This window comes from Neolamprologus brichardi, chromosome 6 (assembly GCF_056152115.1).
Source record: "Neolamprologus brichardi isolate AB-2024 chromosome 6, ASM5615211v1, whole genome shotgun sequence".
Lineage (NCBI taxonomy): Eukaryota > Metazoa > Chordata > Actinopteri > Cichliformes > Cichlidae > Neolamprologus > Neolamprologus brichardi.
In genome coordinates this window covers 16,553,802-16,577,648 of record NC_142109.1, presented here as the reverse complement: position 1 = coordinate 16,577,648, position 23,847 = coordinate 16,553,802, and the positions used below count along the sequence as shown (strand labels likewise).

The following is a 23,847-nucleotide window of genomic DNA, read 5'->3' as shown; positions in this document are numbered from 1 at the left end:
TTAAAAGTAACCTTCCCAACACTGTATATATATATATATGCACATTATGATCACAGAAAAAAATCCACCCAAATCAAATTCAAATCCTTTAAAGGGCCCCAGTGGGAACAGTTCACGCGAGGAAACCCAGTGGTATGCATAATATTAATGGATCATTAAATAAACAACCAAAAATAATATTTTCATAATATTCATAATAATAATATTTTACTATTGTATTCTTTTAGGACTATGTGAAAATATTTTAGGGAAAATTAATACAAAATTATAGAAAGGTCCAATTCTGTGTAAATGTATAATGCAAAGGAGACTAGGGATAGTTGTAACGTGGCTGAGTTTGAAAACATGTGATTCATTCTGCACATGCCCAATTCAGTTCTTCTATCACATGTGAAAAATTAGCACCTTGTGACAAACACAGGCAATTTAAAGAGAATAAAAGTAATTTGTAAGCCAAAACTAAGTTTAAAAATAATAATAATAATAATTATGTATGTAATAATATATATATATATATATAACAACACCCAGCACGCCCCTGCGGGCGGTTTATCCTTCAAGCTCAGGTCCTCTACCAGAGGCCTGGGAACTTGAGGGTCCTGCGCAGTATCTTAGCTGTTCCCAGGACTGCACTCTTCTGGACAGAGATCTCCGATGTTATTCCCGGGATCTGCTGGAGCCACTCGCCTAGCTTGGGAGCCACCGCACCTAGTGCTCCGATTACCACGGGGACCACCGATACCTTCACCCTCCACATCCTCTCGAGCTCTTCTCTGAGCCCTTGGTATTTCTCCAGCTTCTCGTGTTCCTTCTTCCTGATATTGCTGTCATTCGGAACCGCTACATCGATCACTATGGCCGTCTTCTTCTGTTTGTCTACTACCACTATGTCCGGTTGGTTAGCCACCACCATTTTGTCCGTCTGTATCTGGAAGTCCCACAGGATCTTAGCTCGGTCATTCTCCACCACCCTTGGGGGCATTTCCCATTTTGACCTCGGGACTTCCAGGTTATACTCGGCACAGATGTTCCTGTACACTATGCCGGCCACTTGGTTATGGCGTTCCATGTATGCCTTGCCTGCTAGCATCTTGCACCCTGCTGTTATGTGCTGGATTGTCTCTGGGGCATCTTTACACAGCCTGCACCTGGGGTCTTGCCTGGTGTGATAGACCCCAGCCTCTATGGATCTTGTACTCAGAGCTTGTTCTTGTGCTGCCATGATTAGTGCCTCTGTGCTATCTTTCAGTCCAGCTTTGTCCAGCCACTGGTAGGATTTCTGGATATCAGCCACCTCCTCTATCTGCCGGTGGTACACACCGTGCAGGGGCCTGTCCTTCCATGATGGTTCCTCCTCTCCCTCCTCTTTCTTGGGTTTCTGCTGCCTGAGGTATTCACTGAGCACGCTGTCAGTTGGGGCCACCTTCGTGATGTATTCTTGGATGTTCGTTGTCTCATCCTGGACTGTGGTGCTGACACTCACCAGTCCCCGACCCCCTTCCTTCCGCTTAGCGTACAGCCTCAGGGTGCTGGACTTGGGGTGAAACCCTCCATGCATGGTAAGGAGCTTTCTTGTCTTTATGTCAGTGGCTTCTATCTCCTCCTTTGGCCAGCCTATTACCCCAGCAGGGAACCTGATCACGGGCAGGGCGTATGTGTTGATGGCCCGGATCTTGTTCTTACCGTTCAACTGACTCCTCAGGACTTGCCTGACCCTCTGCAGGTACTTGGTGGTTGCAGCTTTCCTAGCGGCCTCTTCATGGTTCCCATTGGCCTGCGGGATCCCCAGGTACTTGTAACTGTCCTCTATGTCTGCAATGTTGCCTTCTGGTAGTTCAATCCCCTCAGTTCTGACTACCTTCCCTCTCTTTGTTACCATCCGACTACACTTCTCCAGCCCGAACGACATTCCAATGTCATTGCTGTATAGCCTGGTAGTGTGGATCAGTGAATCGATGTCTCGTTCACTCTTGGCATACAGCTTGATGTCATCCATGTACAGGAGGTGGCTGACAACTGCTCCGTTCCGTAGTCGGTATCCGTAGCCAGTCTTGTTAATGATCTCACTGAGGGGGTTCAGGCCTATGCAGAACAGCAGTGGGGACAGAGCATCTCCTTGGTAGATCCCGCACTTGATGGTGACTTGTGCTATGGGCTTGGAGTTGGCCTCTAGTGTTGTACGCCACATCCCCATTGAGTTCCTGATGAAGGCTCTTAGGGTCCCATTGATCTTGTACAATTCTAGGCATTCCAGTATCCAGCTGTGGGGCATTGAGTCATAGGCCTTCTTGTAATCAATCCAGGCAGTGCACAGGTTGGTTAGTCTGGTCTTGCAGTCTCGGCTGACTGTTCTGTCTACCAGTAGCTGGTGTTTTGCGCCTCTGGTATTCTTGCCAATTCCTTTCTGTGTCCCGCTCATGTATTGACCCATGTGCCTGTTCATCTTAGCCGATATGATGCCTGACAGGAGCTTCCATGTAGTACTGAGGCAGGTTATTGGTCGGTAGTTCGAGGGGACTGGTCCCTTCTTGGGGTCCTTGGGGATCAGGACCGTCCGACCTTCAGTTAGCCATTCCGGGTGTCCCTCGTTAACAAGCAGCTGGTTCATTTGTGCTGCCAGACGCTTGTGGAGTGCAGTCAGCTTCTTTAGCCAGTAGGCGTGAACCATGTCGGGCCCTGGTGCTGTCCAACTCTTCATACTGGAGACCCTTTCTTGGATATCTGCCACTGTGATGGTTACTGGACCCTGTTCAGGGAGGTCGCTATGGTATGCCCTCAGATCCACTAGCCACTGAGCATTGCCGTTATGGGTTGCATCCTTCTCCCATATGCTCTTCCAGTATTGCTCTGTCTCCAGCCTATATATATATATATATATATATATATATATATATATATATATATATATATATATATATATATATATATATGCATGTATTTTTTGTTTGTTTAATGGAAAAATTCATTAACTCAAAGCCAAAAGAAGCTTGGGTTATGTATCTAACCTGTACTCTGTGGTCTCATGAGGCCTGCACTCCAGGAGTGCCATACATCTGTCATCATTGTGATTCTGATGGTGTCTGTGAAGGTTCTCAGTCATCCAGGTCATCGTAGTCAAAGGAGCTTGCAAAGAAAAGCGTCTGGACTTCTTTAAGTTACTTGAAGACGTTTCACCTCTCATCCGAGAAGCTTCTTCAGTTCTAAGGTCAAATGGTGGAGAGTCCCAGATATACCCTAGTGGGAGTATCCCCCCACCAAGGGACAAAAGGACCCCCTGATGATCCTCTAATCACCTGAGCCAAGGTGTGAAACTGGGTGTGGGTCCCAATCAGCCAGAGTTTCGGGTGAGTTCATGTGAAACCTGGCCCCACCTTATCATGCGAATTCCTGAGGTCAGATGGCCCAGGATGTGAGTGGGCGTTAAGGCATTTGGGAAGGGATCTCAAAACTGGATTATAGATGGCAGAGAGTTGGTGTCGTAAACCACCGCCTCTGTTCAAAGATGGTCGCTCACAGTGGACATGCCAATGCCAATGTTCACATTTTGGACAGAGAGGACAGATGGTTTGAAAGAGGAGTGAAAGAAGCCATCTATGTCTTGTTTTACAAGAAAAATGTACACATACGCACGCACTAACACATCCTCCAACTACACACACCCATATTTAGCTCAATTGCGGTTTATTTCACACCTCAAACATTTAGTAAACAATTAAGCAAATACAAGTAATCTGCAGGTAGTAAGAAAATAAACTACTCTTTTACGCTGCGTCCACACCTACACGGGTATGTTTGAAAACGCAGCTGTTTTGTCCACACGTAAACGGCGTTTGGAATCACCGAAAACGGAGATTTTTTTAAAACTCAGTTTTTGCGTTTACGTGTGGACGAGGAATACAGAGTTCGTCACGCAACGTCAAAGGTATGTGCCTTTTTTCACGTCAGCTGTGCACCACGTTATTGCTTACATGAGAGGAATTGCAGAATGGCAGTTAAACAGTATGTTGTCGCTATCTTCAGGTTTTACACGCTTACATATAAACACGCAGTTACTGTCCCTCCATTTACAAAGGCAGAGGCGTCATGGTGTAATTATTTTACATGTAGATGTAATAATATTCAACATTGCTATCAATGAATTTTTCAAAAAAAGTGCCTCTCTGTGCAAAATGGGTTTAAAAACATAAACAGCTGTGGGATACTGTTTGTCCGGGATTTGAACCGGGGGGAACAAATCGTGGCAGGATCAGCCTGATATTATTTGTATTCCACTGTAACTTTACTGTATAAAGAGCTAACATCTCCAAAATGTCAAGAGTAGTTAGTCATTACAACAAGTGTTTGTGAACTAAAAATCACGAATGTGGGATACTGTTTGTCTGTGATTTGGAGAGCCCAGTGTGTGCTCCACGAAGGGAAAACCAATTCTGCAGGGGAGACCTACCTCGGCACTTGTGCAGGTGAAACCAAAGGGAAGATATGCTTCACCATATTTTCTAGTCTTTGGCTTAGAATGAAGTTGGTTTGGAAACATATTCAGCTATGCTTCATCTCCTGCTTTGCGTTTGTGTGGGAGCCCCGTGCTAGCAGTGTCCAAGCGTTGTTTTTTTTTTTTCCCCTTTTAATGCTGCGCACCCCCCCGCAATGGTTCTGCGCCACCCCTAGGGGGCGGGCCCCACACTTTGGGAAGGTCTGGCATAACATAAACATAGTGAAGCTGGAGGATGAACGCTAACTTTTTTCCACTCAATAAAAGTTAACGTGAGAGTTCCCGTTGGTTAGGGACAAATGCAGTTGCATGGCAGGATGCTGTAAACAGACCAAACTTCAGTCAGGAGAACAACTGAGATAATCCATCCACGATATGAGGTTAGTCATTAATATACTGCAACAACATGGGAATAGAGCAGCTGCGAGAGAATTGAACATCAATGAATCAATGGTACGGGAATGGAGGCAGCAAGAAGAATGAGATGAGTGAAGTTTGACTTACCTAACTGTTTTGTTTCGCTTAATAATCCGGTGCGCCTGATTATGAAAACAGCCACGTTCATTGACATGCGCCTTATAATCCGGTGCGCCTTATGGTCCGAAAAATACGCAAATGAAATATTCAGCTAATGAAAATTCCATAATTTGCCTTTTTTTTATTGGAATATTTTTAAAAACGATATTTCTGCACTCTGTCTCTCTCTCGCGCTCTCTCACACAAACACACAGACACAAACACACACACAGCTAGATGAATTGTAATAAGTGCATTCAGGTGTTGAATAAAAAAGTTTTAATGTTAAGATTTTGTCAGTACCCTTATTTCATTGTGTTGTATCTCACCCTACACTGTAAAAAAAAAAAAATCCTAAAAAAACAGTAATATTCCGGCAGCTGGGGCACCAAAATAATACCAGAAAATAACAGAAAATAACTTTCTCATAAAAATACGGTTATTTTCAGTAATGACAATACAGTTTGTTGCCCTAATTTTACATGGGATTTTGCCTTTTTCAAGTGCTTTTAAACATTAAATTAGGAACATTTTAACGTGATTAAACAATGAAATTACCTATAAACAAGGTCAATGAATGCGGCAATATGAATAATAATACTTAAATGTACAGAAATATACAATTAACAGTTGGTTTAAATAATAATAATAATGGATTGCATTTATATAGCGCTTTTCAAGACCTTCAAAGCGCTTTACAATTCCACTATTCATTCACTCTCACATTCACACACTGGAGGCAAGTTACAGTTGTAGCCCCAGCTGCCCTGGGACAGACTGACAGAAGCGAGGCTGCCATATTGCACCATCGGCCCCTCTGGCCGTAGGTAGTAGGTGAAGTGTCTTGCCCAAGGACACAACTACCGAGATTGTCCGAGCCGGGGCTCGAACCGGCAACCTTCTGATTAAAAGGCGAACTGCCAACTCTTGAGCCCTAAATAACACGATCGCCCTAAATAACATTATTTGATGTGATAAAAGTTTATAAGAATCATTTTAAATATTTTTCCATAGCATTAAATTTGAATTTAACAGTTCAATCTTTCAAATAACGGACAAATATTTGTGAAATTATGATACATTTGTGAATGTATTTTAACAATCTAAATATGAATATGTACAGACAAATATATTTAAAAAGCAAGAAAATTATGTATTATTACATTTACGGTGATTTTACGTTATTTTACATTTGAAATGTAAAATCACAGTCTATTTATGTAAATTTAATGATATTCTAGAAAAACAGTACAAAACTGTATAATACACAGTAAAATACTTTTATATTTATATAAAATACTAGTAATTGTGTTGCAGAGAAAATAGCTGTGCGATCTAATAGCAGTTACATGTAAATACATTACATTTAGAATCCACTACCTTAAAATGTTTCAAGTTGCAGACAGAAATGTCAGAAATGTTACAACTATCCCAGGGATAAGTGTGGTACAGGCCTTATACAACTTGTTGTTTTCTCCTAAACATTAAAAAAACACCAATGCAATTTCCAAATATGCAAGGCAGAAGTACTATATTTTGTAGTAAAATTAAGCAAAAAGAAATAGAATTGATCATTTCCATACTTGACATTCCTGAAGACAAGACACTCCTTATTGGATACGAAGTATTTTATTTTATTTTTTTATAAGAACGCGTGTATCCACAGCCAGGAAACTCCTAATATTACTGCCCTCTAAATCTTGCATGCAAGTACTTACCTTATTAAATGCTGGTTTTAATAAAGCTGTCAGTTGTGCTAGTGACCTCTCCAGGGACCAGTTTGGTTTATACTGTTGCTGCCAAATCATTCAATCAGACACCTATAGCCTTCCCCTCAGTTCTGAGTTTGTGAAGTTTATAGACACTATATATCATTCAGCCCTCTTTAACTGAACAACTCTTTACTGCAGATAGAACAGCATCATTGGTAACTGAGGAAACACATCTGAAGCTTTCATTTTTTTGGTGTTTTTAAGTCTCATAAAGAATAATTTGCAATAGTTAAGATGAGATGATTTTAGTCTTTAAAAACTCGCCAAACAAATCCATATGCCCTTTATTTGATACGTTCAAATTAAATATGCCATCTGTATACATTTATAAATGATGGCTGTCAAATTATTATTTCTTAAAAATCAAAACATGCAGTCAGTTACCAACCAGCAAATTATAACTAAGAAAAATCATAATGTAATTTGAAACTTGCATTACCACTTATCATATTCTTTTTAGATAATTAGTGGTAACCATAGAAATCTTTTTTGTGAACAAAATCCAATGTGCAGTGATTTTTCAAATAATATTCAGTACTACAAAACCAAGGATGTAACTGACTTTCATCTCTGAATTATACATTTTTTTAAGTCTGCATAATGCCAGTAGTTCTCTAGTCATTAATATACTGCTGCATAGGCCGGACTGTAGATACATCATGAGGTTTTAAAAACTGAGCTTTAAAATGAACAGTGGTAATAAAAACCGAGAGAGGCCGACAGCGATCAATGTTAAAAACACAACAGCCTTAATAAATGCAGAGTAGTTTGGACTTGGAAGCAGGATTCATACGTCATCACTTAAAGACCAGATATCCCACCTGATGTGAATGTTTTAGTACAGTTGTAATTATTATCACTTGTCACATCCTGTTTATGACAGCTAAAATAAATAACATTCATATAAGAAATAAAATTGTCTGGTGTAAACTGTGTATAGTGTTAAATAGGCATATACTACTGTACTTTAATGTTGGTCATAAGGGTGGTGTATTAAGAGCCATATATTTTAGAAAGTGGTACTCACTGTGAAAAGTTTGAGAACCACTGTTCTAGAATATAGAAAACTGTTCAGGATTTTCTGATTGTTGTCTCTTTTATGTCTCTTTGCTTAACTGCAGGTCCGCAAAGGTAAAATAGTATCTGTTGTCTGGGTGGTGGTTGAGTTTGACTTATCTTTAAAAACCTTTGTATACATACGATCATGGATGGTACTTCTTCAAGTAAAAATACATAAGTTGCATAAGTAAATAAATAACTTTATAAGACTCTATAAAAGTCAACACATTTCTCTCAGGAAGTGTGTGGTTCAAATAGAGATGTATTGATTTAAGGATGGATCCCCACTAAAGCCCAGACAGCATTACCAGACAGAAGAGTAAGTGAAATAATAATTAGCTTTAACAGTTTTTGATAGAAAAGGGTACTACACAAGTGTGAACACTTGGATTGTTAAGTTGGATATATAATGATTTCAGACTAACTTTCTGCACATAAATGTTTCCCACACCAAAATACTCCTTGACACATTTTTCAAGGTTCAAGGTTCTTTATTTGTCACATGCATAGTTATACAAGTATAACACACAGTGAAATGTAACCTGACACGCTCCTCGACATGTGCAAAAATGGGGGGGGGGGGGGGGGGGGGGGGTAGAGGAAGAACATTGTAGATATATATAGTATATACATTGGGTGAATGTGCAGTAGTAGCAGCACAGCAAGCAGGTGAATTCTGTACATTAATGAGAATAGACATCTGACTATTTTACAGAATAGACAATATAAACATATTTAAAATTAAAGGAATTTGAATTTTGGGTTCTTGTTAAGGGTGACAATATTTGGCTTTGTAATTCTAATTAAATTCTAATTAAATTTCAAAATGTAACTAATGTGTATGATGATTATGCCACTGTTGCCACAATCTGAATGACATTTACCCTACCCTATTCAAATAAACATGGACTTCAGTGTAATATGTTTGAGATAATACATGTATTGCCCTCCATTTACGGGGCTAAGCTAAGTAGTGTAGCTTCACTCTTGGCAAATTGTCAAGTCATTGTGACTCAGTAAGTGCCAGCTAACAAATCTCTGAGCTCATACCCATATACAGATCCTGATGCAGAAAGATGCTAAATAGAACCAACAATGGACACAAGTGGCTATAATTTGTAGGTGCGATTACGAATCAAGATACTAGCTGCAGAAAGATGATCAAAAAGCAGCATTTTTCCTGGTACAACAGCAGCAAAGCAATGGCAGAACATCGCAACTCTAAATCCAATAGTGACATTAGCAGAAACAGACAAAAATAATACTCAGAGGCAAAAATAATACTCAGAGGTTCTCTGTGTGTTTCAACACACAGAGAACCGTACAGCAGATGTTTTCATTCTGATACACGCCTGCCTTGCCTAGAGGCTATGCTGCTTTCTTCAAGTTCTTCCTCATTGTACTCATTCAAATGAAGGCTTGTCTTAAAACTCTCTCTGAAAAAAATGAAATCTGACACTAAACATATGTGAAGTGCATCTAATAATGTACTGACAGTACTATACTTAGAAAATTGCAAGGCCTCATCGTTTTAACAAAGATTTAACAACCGCTCTTTTTTCTGTTTGACAACCGTACCTCCTATGCATCTGACATAGATCCGTTAATAAAGTCATAAGATGGCACAGTGCTCTCATATACATGACATTTTGGAAGACATAGACTAATTGGTAAATTGAAAAATGATCCCTGTCTCTAGTTGGGAAACTAATTTGGCCTTATTAATCGTGTGATTAATGAGACCAACACAGTGACTACCAGGAAAAAGAAAAGGAGATGCTTCAGATTTTTCATTCTTGCTAAGTCAATTAGTAACTAAATTACCTTTGATTTATCTACAGCCACAGCAAAAAACAAAAATAAAAAATTAAATTAGCTAGCCTGGATTTTGTAAGGGAGAAAAACAGCAAAACAACATTCTAACTGTCCAAATCCAATACAGCCACAGCATTTTAATAAAGTCTCACTTACAGAGTAAATGTCATCACAGACTTTCAAGCTTTACAATATATGAGAAAATAATCCACAAAATAATTGACTGCCACTGATTGTATATTGCAGTGTATTTGAAGTGTATCTTTCAACCATAGCAAAACTGTAGTTAAGCATTGTGGTCAGTTATGTTTGCTCCAAACATTCAGATTACTCTTAATGCTTATTTACGCATGCAGAACTTGCAGTAAGAGCAGAAGGAGATATTTTATCTCAAACCAACATGAAAATAATCACAAGAAATGCATGTATATATGTGGCTTTAAATGTATTATCTCCCCCTGCTGGTAATGCAATTTCTGCATGTTTGTCTATTTCATGTTTTGTGAAGGCAAAGCATGAAATAGATGTGGTCGACTGGCCTGTCTATTATACGAGATACTGGGTTGGAAGGTGGGCTTACATTTACTTTGACTAAAGCCAAGAGGACCAAGCAGGCACTCAAAGGTCTGTTGTGAATATCAGGAAAAAATTATTTTTACAAATATTTTTCACTGATGAAACAAATCGTGATCGACTGCCTTGATTCTATAGCTCTCCAGGTGAAAGTTGCCATAGTGACTGCTATTTTGAGACAAAAGTATTTAACCCTTTAAAGCCAAGACTATCATGTTTGATACACAAGTTTTTGAGACTTTGCATCATCAGTGTGAGAGCTGAAATTACTGACATAAATTACAAAAATAAATTAAAACTCATATATGCAAATTCATCTTTAATTTGTTTTTTAAATTTTCATCAAAAGATTCACTAAACACTCCATTTTCAAAAAAAAAACAACAACATTTTCTGGGAAATATGTCATGTTTTAGACTTAAAAGGGTTACAAATTGCACAGCATACTAAAACACTTTATGAGTAAAATAGGAAAATTACTGCTTAAACTGCTAATCCATTAAAGCAATTGGAAGTATGCTGGCAATGTGCAGCCATGTGAGTCTGAGGTAATATCTTTGGGTACATAGCATTCATTTTGTTCTAAGCACCAACTAAAACTGAAACATGAAATACAAAGAATAAGCACTCTGTGCTCCATGGGTATTCTGGTAGGCGCAATTACTTCTTCTGTGTAACCAAACCGTGTTTAGTAAGTAATTTTCCTTATTGTGATGACAAAGTTGTATAATCTCTCAGTTAGTCCAGTTTTATTAACTTTCTTTTAAAAATTGTGGTATGTAGTTGTAAATCTATCACACTTTCACATTTGCTAAAAAACAATTTCTCTTTCAGGATTGTTGAAGTTGTTTTTATTATTGCGCATACATTATCAAAAGGACTGTGTTAATGAAAAGCACTTCCCACATCATATATGACAGTGTCTACAGTCATACACACACACACACACACACACACACACACACTGTGAAAAACAGCTGTTGTGATAGTCAATATTTGAAAGGGGGTTAAAAAACCCATTGTTTATGTACTGCAGGTGAGCTTGTTTTGTAGTACATGAAAACATACAAGGTTTTGAGACAGGCAGTGTCATGCAAGTGGTGCTTTTCACATTAAATAAATACAAAAAATAGAAACTTACTGCAGATCAAAACAAAAAAAATAGGCGTAACTGTCTAACAACTGACTAAAATCAGTATTCCTATATGGGATACAAATCCAAGCCAAGTGGATTATCAGAATCAGAATCAGAATACTTTATTAATCCCGAAGGAAATTAGGGTTACAGCAGGCAGCACGCTAATGGCGCATGCGCACTTACAAAGGAACCTTCTGACCAACTTTACACAAACATCACATTGAGGAGACATGTCAGAAAGGTAGGCTGATAGGGAAAAAAAAACCCGAAAATACATAACATGAGGTAAGAGGAGGAGAAAAAAACACTCCACTCAGATAAACTCCTAATGGGAGAACAGTTTGATAACAGAAAAAACACCTCAGCACAAAAAGCACATGACTATCAATACACCATAGAAACACAAGACAAGCAACAGGGGCGGGTAAAGGGTAAGAGAGAGCCGGTGTAGACAGCGCATCCGTCCTGCAGCATGTCTACGCTGGTCCAGTCGACTGCCATCTTCCCCGGTAGGGCACAAGCATTGAAGGCGTTTGGAAAGGGAGGGGGGATCAGTGTGTGCATATCAGTGTATGTGTGTGTGTCCAGAGTTCAGCTGAGAATGTGCTAATGCTAATGCTAATGTTTATGTCCCTGGGAATTTACATTTGAAAAGCAACCCTTATAACTACACTCATAATTCAGTTCTACAGGCACTCACCGCATATCACATGAATTGTATAATTCAGAAAACTATAGTATGTCAGTAAGATCAAGGGAACAATTCAACCTGTCCAGGATATGGTAGCATGGGCCCTATCCTGGAGTCATTGCTAGCATAGGGGCTCATGGATGGTGTCTTAGGGTTTAGATGCATTGTAATTTGGATGGAGTCATGAGAGTTAATGATGAGATATAGTTGGGCTCACATCAATGCACTGCTCAGACTGTGGAAACAATCTCCTGCAGAGGAGCTGGACACCCTGTTTTCCTGCCAGTAGAGTTGGAGGAGGTAGCCAAGTGATGGAAGCCTGGGTGTTAGACTGCTGCCTCCCCACTACCCGGACCTGGAGGTAGAAAATTGATGGATATTTATAAATCTTGCTTCTTTGATATATTTAGACAGTTTTGCTGCGGGATATTGAATTCAATTTAATTTTATAAATTCCATACTCGCCCGGTGGGGTACTCTTTATCCTTCAAGCTCAGGTCCTGGGAGCTTGAGGGTCTTGTGCAGTTTCTTTGTTATTTCTATGACTCTGCTCTGATTTTACTATCATTCAGTATAACTACATCTATCACTATGGCTATCTTCCTCTGCTTGTCAATCACTACTATGTCCAGTTGGTTAGTCATCACCAGTTTTTCCGTCTGTATTTGGAAGTCCCATACTAAGCACACTGTCAGCTGTGGCCATCTTCCTTACTTACTCATCCACTCAGTGTAGATAGAGGTTCTGACACTCACCAGTCCTCAACCACTTTCCTTCCGGTTAGCGTGCAGTGTCAGAGCGCTGGATTTGGGGTGAAACCCTACATGCATAGTAAGGAGCTTCCTTGTCTTGATGTCAGTGGCTTCTATCACCTCCTTTGGCCAGCGTATTATCCCAGGATATCTGATCACCGGCAGGGCATAGGTGTTGATCCTTGTTACTCCCATGCAGCTGATTCCTCAAGTCTTGCCTTACACTCTGCACGTGTTTGGTAGTCAGAGCTTTCCTAGCAACCTCTTCATGGTTCCCATTTACCTGTGGGATTTACAGGTACTGGTAGCTGTCCTTGATGTCTGCAATGTTGTCTCCTTGTAGCACAATCCCCTCAGTTTTGACTATTTTCCTTATCTTTCTTTACCATCTAATCCGAGCGGTGTGGATCAATGACTTGATGACTGGTTTACTTCTGGGATACAGCTTGATGTCATCCATGTAGGAGGTGGCTGATGATTGCTCAATTCTGTAGTCAGCATCTGTAGGCCTCTGCAGAACACCAGAGGGGGCAGAGCATCTTCTTCGCGGGTCCTGGACTTGATGGTAACCTGTGAAATTGGCTAAAAGTTGGCTTCTAGGGCTGTTCATCACATCCCCATCGAATTCCTGGTGAAGGCTCTTAGTGTCCTGTTGATCTTGTATATTTCTCGGCATTGTGGGATCCATGTGTGAGTCACTGAGTCACGGGCTTTCTTATAGTTATTATATTGTATTATATACATATACAATATTGTATTACATTGTATCCACATATGTAAACAGTCAAATGTGGATTATTAAACATTCAGTGTCTCTCTTCGAAGTCCCTGTTAGTAAATGAATTAATAATTGATCAACAAATTGATTTACTCTACCTGGTTACAGCATGATGATTATGTTAGTTTAAATGAATCAACAACCCTAAATTATACTCAGCTTGTTGATCAACCAACCAAAACAGAGTTTCAATACACTTGAAAACTTGAAACTGACCTTGTCCACCCTAGCTGGAAAACTCAAAAACAGTTTTATTTGTTGTTATCGATCATCCACTTGGGCCTTACTCAGAGTTTCTGTCTGAATTCCACTTTTTTTTTCATTTAGTGCTCATTTAAGATAAAATAATGATTGTGGATGATTTTAACATCCATGTAGACAATAAAAATGGCTGCCTCAACACAGCATTTAATCTGTTATTAAACTCAACTGGCTTCATTCAAAATGTAAAAGAACCCACACACCAATTTAATCACACTCTAGATCATGTTCTGACATATGACATAGAAACTGAACATTTAAAAGTATTTCCTAAAAACCGATGATGGTTATTTCATCATCGTGGAAGGACAGACCTCTGCACTTTCTCGTTGCAGTGAACCCCAAGCTAGACTTCAGTAGATCCCAGGAAACAACAACATCTAAGATCTCTGTCCAGAAGAGATGATGATCTCTAACATGACACATCTCTGAGCGAGTATATAACAACAAAGAAAAAGCATTACTTCCACTAGACCTTACACTGGATATTGACTAACGTGAGAAACATGACACGTGTAAAGTGAGAGCTTATGAAGCACAACAAACAGTTGACACATTTTAGTTGATTCTAATTGTTCAGTGTTTCTCATTAAATGTGTGAAGCTTATAAAGCATGCTGACTAAACAACTTTGTTTGACCTCCAGTAGGACCCTTCTCAGAGTAAACATATAGTGGCAAAGCAAAAGAATTGACTCCCCTATGTCTTGCATCAGATTTTGATGACTGTAAAACAGCTGCATGTTTGACACTGACAGCTCACTCAAATGAAGCACAAATAAATGGTTTGTCTCAGTTAATTAACTCTCTCTCCATGCAGTCAATATTACAAAACATGTATGGTATGTATGGTATTGTCTATTTAATATTTATTTCTACTTATGATTGTCATGATTTTCCGCTGTCACTGCAAATACTATATTTATATGTATTTTCTTAAATTTACTGATCTGGTTTCCCCATACAGAATTTTCTTGATTAACATACTCATTAATCTACAACTAATTGTGACATAATTTGAATCCAGGTAACTGGATTTGGGAGTTGAATAGTCATTATGTAATTGTCATTATGTAATTGCAGTTGTAATGTTTTATATTATATATATTATATTATATATTATTATATATTTATAAAAAAATATTATTTCTCCATAAATAATATTTTTGGGCACCTTGGTGTTCAAATTCTCCATGATTCATAAATATTTAAGATACTGAGATCAATACTTTATGATGCTATAAATACATACATAGTATCTTGCGATGAATTGGACATTCTGCAGGTAATCTCTAGTCACAAAATATGAGGTGCTCTTGTTGTGACAGGTATATTCCAAAAAAACTCCTTATAATCTCTCTGTGAAAAATGGGGCTTTTCTGCCTGGTATCACTCTCCTCATGTGGTCAGCTATTCTGCTGTCATGGTCTGCTTTCTGGGCACATTGCAAATATTTAAAAGTGAATACTATTGGTTTCATTTATTCATTTTTATTTATTTATTTATTTTTAAATCTTCCTTAGTTTTGGACATGCCAAGATGAAACAATGCACAAGTTTTCGTTAAAATATTCCCTGTAATCAATGAAGTTGTGTGGCTAAAATAAAATTGTGTCATCTGAAATCTACAATCTGTTTTAAAAATACCTGATTTCTATACCCATGACATGGGATTCCTGTTAAAATCAGAGAGCTTGATAGGAGAGAAGGATTGTGATGCCTGTTGTTTAAATTTAAGGAGGAAATCACCTCAGACATAGATTTGACAATAAAACCATTAACAATAATGAAACAGCAATACAAAAGTATTTTCAAAAATTAATCCAATAATTATATTTCACTGTAAAGAAAATGTCATATTTAATTAATTTATGCTGTGTCCATAGGTCAAACACGACTTCATGGTGTTTCTGATGACATACAACATCGTAGATATGCCTGTTTACAGCTGTCTTGAAACTTAAACTCAGTGAAACACCTTTCTGTTTTATAAGACAGCTTCTGCCAGTCTAGTCTGTTAAAAAACTAGTCAGTAGGCTGCAGGGCATTGTCGTATGTCTTTCCTGGGAAATAACATCTCAGCTGACATCAGACAGACAGAATCTGATGAGACCTGTGGATAACAACTTAAGGGATAACCGCACCCTTAAATTATGCTAGAAGCCTCTCTCCTGGTGTATCCTGTGTATGACGTGAAGCTTGGGAGACACTATCACCCTGCGTAGCATGGATGCCAACAGCTATGAGAACCTTCTGTCAAACTCTACTTTTTCTAAGAAAGTCTGGAGAAGGTTTGACAATAACTGCTTGTTTTCTAGTGGAGCTAGAAGTGCTTGGCTTGGCAGTGTATGTTTCCTGTGTGTAGCTGTGTGTAAGTAATTATTTAAATAATGAATTCATTTTCATTCATAATTTAATTAAATTAATTATTAAATAATTAAAGACAGCCCTATCCAATTTATAATATGTGACATTAAGAGAACAGTTTTTTTCAGATAGATTTAGGACTCAACTCTTAAATCTGCTACTTTACATCATGTGCTGATTGACAAAAACAGTATTTTGATAGCTGCAAGCTGCATTTCAATAAAGCTGCAAGGTAAATCATGTTTTCTTAAATAGTTATCTTTAGAAGAATGTTCAATAGAAGACACTGATGACATGACACAGAAGGGTTCTGTAAAAAAAGAAAGAAATTAACATGAGCATTCAAAACTTTTGATCTGTAGTAACATCTTATAAAAACAGCATGTATTCTTCAGTAAGTAACAGTAATACTGCAGGCAAAGGTTAACATGGTAAGTACTAGAAACTTTTGAGTGCTTATGCAATGCAAGTGCAGCCCTGATACACTACCATCTGTGGCAAAGTGTGGGCTTTAAAACTAATATATACCAATATATATTAGTTTGGTGTATATATATATATATATATATATATATATATATATATATATATATATATATATATATATATATATATATATATATATATACATATATATTGTTACGACCCGTCTAGGGCCAGGCAATAACATGAGTGAGGCACTCGCTTCCCCCCCAAGACCCAAGCAGCCACAGGAAACAAATCCTTTAGTTTCAATGTGATTTATTTACAATGTGAAAAAAAAGGAACCAAAACGGGAGTGCCAACACTTCAGGGTGAGCTAAGGCCAAAACAATAAACAAAAATATAAAAGATATATATATAAAAAATATATATATATAGTCTACAGCTTAACATATCATGAACTGCAGAGAAGTATTTCCAGTGTAGTAAACCTAATTTGTAGATTTGGGCTCATTTGACATTCATGGTACAATAAGTTGTCGTGCACAATGCAATAATTTTGCCCATTTCTGCTATCAATTACAGCATGTTTATTTTTATGAAGAATGTCTATGAAAAATGTGTCAGCTAGTACTTAGGATACAAATGACTAATTCTTTCCATGGCGTCTTTAAATTTGACTTTGGGCACATCTTCAGGGGTTCCACAGCTTAAAACAGTTCTGCTGTTTGAAAAAGGTTCATTAGGCAATTAGAATGTTTTGTGGCATCAATCTGCATCACTCTCTGCAAGCAAATGGTCGCTCTCTGCGGGGGTGTATATTACCGCCAGAATACTTGGAAAGATGATTTAATGTTTCCATTTGACTGCCAGTCTGCAACAATGTCACATTAATTGATTGAATCTATTTTGAAGTGCTAACTCGATTGAAAACAATGTGTGCAGTGCAGCTGAACACATCTTGAAATCAAACAGAGGGCTTGTGGCATACCCTTATTTCATGTGAGAAAATATACCATCACTACATTTAGTCTTTCAAATGGATGTCTGCTGATGATGTGCTTCCCTCCCACCGGCTAAAAGGCTGAGATGACCTTTGTTGGTGTTGCCAGTTGGGTTCTTCCAGTTCAAGCTCATTTCAACATGATATGACCTAAGAAAAAACATGAAACAAAGAAAAAAAATGTATAATATAATTTTCTACTGAAAAACTATTGTTAAATATAGCAAAGGGATAATATTACAATTCCAATTATAGGAATTGTAACATCATTGTTCCTATATCTCAAGAATTAACCGATATTATAAATTTTAGAAACTCTGATCATGTTTTCACTTATATGTAATGTAACTTATGCTGCTAAACACAAAGGATAACCTTTGCTGGGGGAGTTCTGAAGAACAAAAATCATCCTAGAAGTTGCATGAATATATTATTGGAGACATTGCTTGTATATGTGTGGTGCACAGATATTCATCTTTTATTTTTTTTAAAAGCTGAGAAATGCACAGTATTTCATAGCTTGCTGCGAGACCTCACACCGTGCACATCTACTGCGGGTGTGGTGCCTGTTATTGGACCCGGAGTTAGCAACATCCCCCAAGAACCCGAAGAGGAGAGTCCTGGCCCCTAGCCCTGCCAGTGTAGCAGAAATGATTACGGATGATGATGGCAGCAGCTGTTTTTTCCATTGATTAAGCACTGCTTCCAGCCAAGAGTGATACCATATATGCTCTATAGCTGCAGAAAAGGCTAACATTGTTATCTTTTTACAAAAAAAAACGCTAAACATGAAAGGTTTTTGGACAAAGTGTGTGTTCTCCATTCTTTAAGCCCCGTTTTGAGCACTGTTTAAGCACCAGCACGGTTTCAAAAGTACCGGTTTGGTACTGGTATCAGATAAAACCTAAACGATACTCATCCCTAATCTTGTGACACCTGTTGGACCCACGTGACCGTAAATGCACAGTCCTGCAAATCTGTGAATCATTTACCAGACAGAAGGCAGTGTAAATAGAAGTATCACCACTACAAGTGTAATCAGTTTTACCAATATTACCCTTTGTGGGCCACAAACAGAAATGTCAACATATACCAGGCAGAAATGTAGCTGTGTACACACCAAATATCTGCGTTCGCAGCACATCACATATTTGCAAAGGTTATCACACCTGCCATGTCAAATATGACAGAGAACCACCTGACCCAGACCTAGGGCCTGAAAAAGTTGATGTTTTGCCTTAGTCAGTGCTGCCCCTGTCCCACAAGAAATCGTTTTGTCTCACTTTGCAGTTTGTATGTCCCACACAGCTGAATATGCTGAACATACGGCAAACAGGGAACTGATAAAACAGAAGTGCAAGATGGTAGGGAATGTAATCCAATGTCCTGCTGCATTTCAGGGACCAAGGAGCAGACGGCAGAACTCATCCGACTCCACCGTGACAATGAGTACCTGTTCACGGGTGCAAAACACTCAGCCACAGTGGGTTGGAGGTACAGCAACAGTATGAGGTTTACAATCATTGAGGCACAAGGGACAGTGAACTGTCTGCCCTGTGGTCCCAATCTAGTACATTCTGCTGTGGATGCCATTCAGGGAATAACCTGATTTACATGTGCTATCATATTTTGTCTGTCAGAGCAATCATGGAGAAGATGGACCTGGTGGGGAAAATCTCCCCTGTGCAGGCCAAACGCAAATGGGAGAACCTAAAGAGAAAATACAAAGTATGTACAGTGGTGGTGACAGATGTATCTCCACACGGAATACTGCAAAGTCATCTATGTAAACCAGCACTGTTGCTGTTTTTGCCAACTGCCACTTGTGATGTACTCTGCCCTCAGGAGTGCAAGTATCCAGCGACAGGCGAGGGTGCAAGTGGGAAGCCCACTGCCGCAACATGGCCCTGGTTTGATGCCATGGATGAGGCGCTAGGACAGAGGCCCTCTACCAGGCCTCCTGTCCTAATTTCCTCCATCCAGGAGGACACCCCAGGGCCCAGTGCAGTAGTGGGCAACCCACTTCCTCACCAGGAGGAGCAGGAGGATGAGGAGCTGCTGGAGGCACGAGTGGCGAAAAGGAGGAGGGACGGCAAGGATGAACTCATTGCTCTAATAAAAGAGGACATGGCACAGCAACGTCAAATGGAGGAACGGAGAGTCGAGAGGATGGACAGGCTGATAGGTGTCCTTGAGAAGCTAGTGGAGCAGAAAAAGGATTGAGTCGTGTTCACAGACAGCTAATGTACATAGTTGCACTTTATTTATGCTGGCATCCCAACCTTTGTTTTGTACAAACAAGATGATTTCAGTTATGTAAATAAAACATTCAGAACATCCCAACTGTATTTGCAACCTGAATGTCCCAGTATGCACAGGCATTGTTAACCAGGCCTGACATTTGGTTGAGCAGGGAGTCTTGGGCAGTGCTGCTGGATCCGCTGGACCAGGACCAGAGAGATGAAGGAGGTGCCACAGGTGAGACCCCTGGTTTGCGTAGCCAGGTACTGAGTGGAGCATCCCACATGGGCGTCCCCAGATGTTGCTCTGGCATGCTCATTCCAACTATCCACCGCATCATCTTCCACCAGGGTCTGCAGGGCTGGTGAAACTGACGGCTGCCATGTCACTAGAATGTAATCATAACGATGCAAAAACGACATGGTGCCAACAAGCATGTTAATACAGATATATCACGTGAAATTCCAGCACTTTGAAGATGCACCACTAAGGGATACCTGCCTGATGACAATCGTGGTCTGGGGGTACCTCCTCCAGGATAGACATCTCAGCAGATAGCTGGTCCCGCCAGTGTGCACCACTGACTGCCTCCACACCAGTCTCCCACTCATCTTGGGCATCATCCTTGGGCTCCTCATCTGGGGCCACAATGTCACCAGCACCGATGCAGATGTTATGCAGAACGGCACATGCTGTTATGACCTGCAACAGATGTTTTATCTTGTAAGTAAAGTGTACATGCCAGATTATACACTACAGTTGCCATTATAATTCAACAAACAACAATGATGATTGTATTAGAGTGACGTACATGTGGCACGAAGGTGTGGTGCACCTCCAGCGCTTGCAGAAAGATGAAACGGAACCTCGTCTTCATCATTCCAAAAGCACGCTCTATGACAGAGCGTGTCCTGGAATGATGTGCGTTGAAGCGCTGGGCTCCCACACCATGGACTGGCCTTTTGTAGGGGGTGATGAGGAGGAGTGGATGTTGGAGACATGGGTACCCTCCATCTGCAAGGGGTAACGGGCCTGTCGGTACAGTGGGCTGTGGCGGAGGACCCTGGAGTCATGCACTGATCCCGGCCAGCCCACATGTGTATGAACAAAGCGGCCCTGAAGGTCACATACCGCCTGCAGGACTATAGACGGGAACAACTTCCTGCTCCTGTAGCACTGACCATCAGGGCTGCTGGGGGGCTTGATGTGGACATGGCAGCAGTCAATTCCACCAGCAGCTTTCACAAAGGCCCTGTGTCCTGCCAGCTGTGCAAACCCATTGGACATGGCATCTAGGTCTTCTGGGGTCTGAGGGAGGTGGGTGACCTGATGGCGAGTGGCCACCCCCTCCTCTGTGACCCTGTGCACGATGCGGTGAACAGTGGAACGGGGTATTGCAAACACCCTGAACACAACCCTGTAGGCTGCTCCACTTGCCAGCCAGAAAAGGAATATAAGGGCCTCGATCGGGGCACCCCAACCACGTCTCCGATCCTGGTTAAGTAGATTCATCAGCGCTGTCACGGACTCCCTGCTGAGGCGGAAATCAGGCCTGGTGTCCTCATTATTGAAGAATCTGTCCAGGACTGGGACACTAAGGTTAATCCTGCAGTACAGGGGTCTTGTTTGGTGAAGTCAAATACAGGAAATGACAGACATGACACTTCCTACGCTGTCAGCGCGAACTATCGCATGTCCGCCATGACCTGCCCGAAACCGGAAGTGACCTCATTTTTGCGGAAATGTAGTTTTTTTACCATCAGGGCCTTGTAAGCCTATACTGGTGTTTTTAAAAGTTATGTTTGACTTTTCCTGCAGTATATAAAAATTGGTGTATTTCAAAAATAAAACTATGAAGACACTCAAAATAAATTTCCTGTGGTGGGAAACTATTTTGTGCAACTTTTTTCTATTTACAGCTTTGAGGGATAAGCCTCTTAAATTTCTCTAACTAGAAATATATGTTAAAAAAACAAAAACGATTTCCAATTTTTTTGTAATTTATTGCACCTTTTTGCAATTTATGTAATTACTATGCACTTAATGCATACATATTATTAAAATTTGGGCTATAATGGTTGTATTGATGTATAGCAACTTGAAATGCTCCCAAAAATTACACTGCAGCATGTAAAATTATAATATAAGCTCTGGCGGACTTGGTTCTATGGTAGGTAAGTAATGTACTACTTTACTTCTGAGAAATATGTTCTGTGTAATATGCGCAATAATTACTTTTTTGAATAACACTGATCACAACAAGGGGAAATATCTCCAACATGCACAACCATTTGACCATGCAGCATGTAATTAGTTTACATGAATATAATACCTTTGATATGCTGCTCAGAGATGGTGGTGACTCTCAAAGTGTCAATGAGAATCAATAAGGGAATTTATAGGGAATCAAATCGATAATTGATATCCACAATTGAATTGGAATTGCTAAATTCTTATCAATTCCCATCCCTGATTATACTATAACATATATTCTCACCAACCAGTTGACTCACTCTCGTTGACTTGACGATACTTTCTTAAAAGACATAACACATTTTAACTTCATCTTGGAAGAAAGCCCAATGTGAAATTTAACAGTGGGATCAGAGGTCAAATGTAAAATGATATTTGGATGCAAACTATAATGTGATATTTAGAATACCCACATGCCAAAAATATTTCCTAAAGGCTGCAAACACAAACAAAGTTGGCAAAATTTTAAACATAGTTTTAAAGCTTAGAAAAAGTTTGACCTTGAAGAAGAAGTCAGAGATCCAAAGTAACGTGATATTTAGAATCCCCATAAATTATTCTCTATATGCCTACATGTTGTCAGTACAAACAACAGCATTAAGAAATGTTGTTTTAAATAGCATTATCATGGCTTTGACCTTCATATCAGTCTACTGACAATGAAGATGAGGTCAGAGGTCAAATGTGACATGGTATTTTAAATCTTTATACAGTATTTTCTGTATGAATACAATACACACCACATTTGTAAAAATCATTGTTTTTAAGTTGTACGACTTTTTGTCAGTTTTGAACCAATAAATCATTAAGCTGACCTTGAAGACCCTGGTGGACGTAAGACAAATTTTATTGCTATCGTGTTTACAGACAGAATATTGATATGCACACATGGACGCACACATGCTACCAAAAACATAAGCTAAGGTAACATAAGGTAACATAAGGTAATCAAAGCAAGCCATAAAATAAAAGCCCATAAAATAGTCAACTAGATAACCTCTGTTTGAAAAAGTATGCAGGTATTGCCATTATTGTATTAGATATGGATCTTAAAGTTTGCCTTTACATAGATTGCTTCCAGACTTTGTGATTTTTTCGCTTGTAATTTAAAAAGGTCATGTGCTGTGTTCTGTGAAATCTGTTTCACAAACTGGGAAATGGGCAGAGCCACCGAGAGCCTTAAAGCATGATTAGAAATGTAAAGGTGATTTTTCAGTGACAAGGGAATAATCAAAAAAGGGGGAAGGACAAGATTGAATTGTACACATATGTATAAATATATCTGTAGCCTTAACCGTTGACTAAAAATGATCCAGCCACCCATTCAGCCTTCAGTCATCAAGGAAAAATGTATACTCTCTGACCAGTTGAAGGTGAAATCAATCACAAAGAGGATGCTGTGAAGACTGTTACAACAATTACTTTAGTCACTAGCAGATGGCCATGGTCGCCTGTAGTTTGCATGCTAGATGCCATCTTGTCTGCAAACACGTGCTAACTAACCACTGACTGGTCGCAAAACTGTGAAGAATGGGAGTCAAACCAGAAACAGAAAATATTTACCTTCAAAGTAAAAGCTGTGCCTTAGCCCTGAGACAGTGGTTCCCAAACTTTTTTTGCTGGGCCCCCCCTTGTTTTACAAGAAAAATGTTCGTGCCCCCCCCGCGTGCACACATCCTCCAACCGCACACACCCATATTTTGTTCCATTGCGGTTTAT

General features: G+C 39.6%; 1 protein-coding gene across 1 annotated transcript; it reads left to right on the top strand.

Moving 5' to 3' along the window:
• The first annotated feature begins 19,248 nt into the window (after positions 1-19,248).
• LOC148102516 (uncharacterized) lies at positions 19,249-19,857 on the top strand. Its single transcript, XM_087842532.1, has 2 exons — positions 19,249-19,362; positions 19,480-19,857. Exons 1-2 carry the CDS (start codon positions 19,249-19,251, stop codon positions 19,855-19,857), a joined length of 492 nt encoding a protein of 163 aa, XP_087698658.1.
• The last annotated feature ends 3,990 nt before the right edge of the window (positions 19,858-23,847 follow it).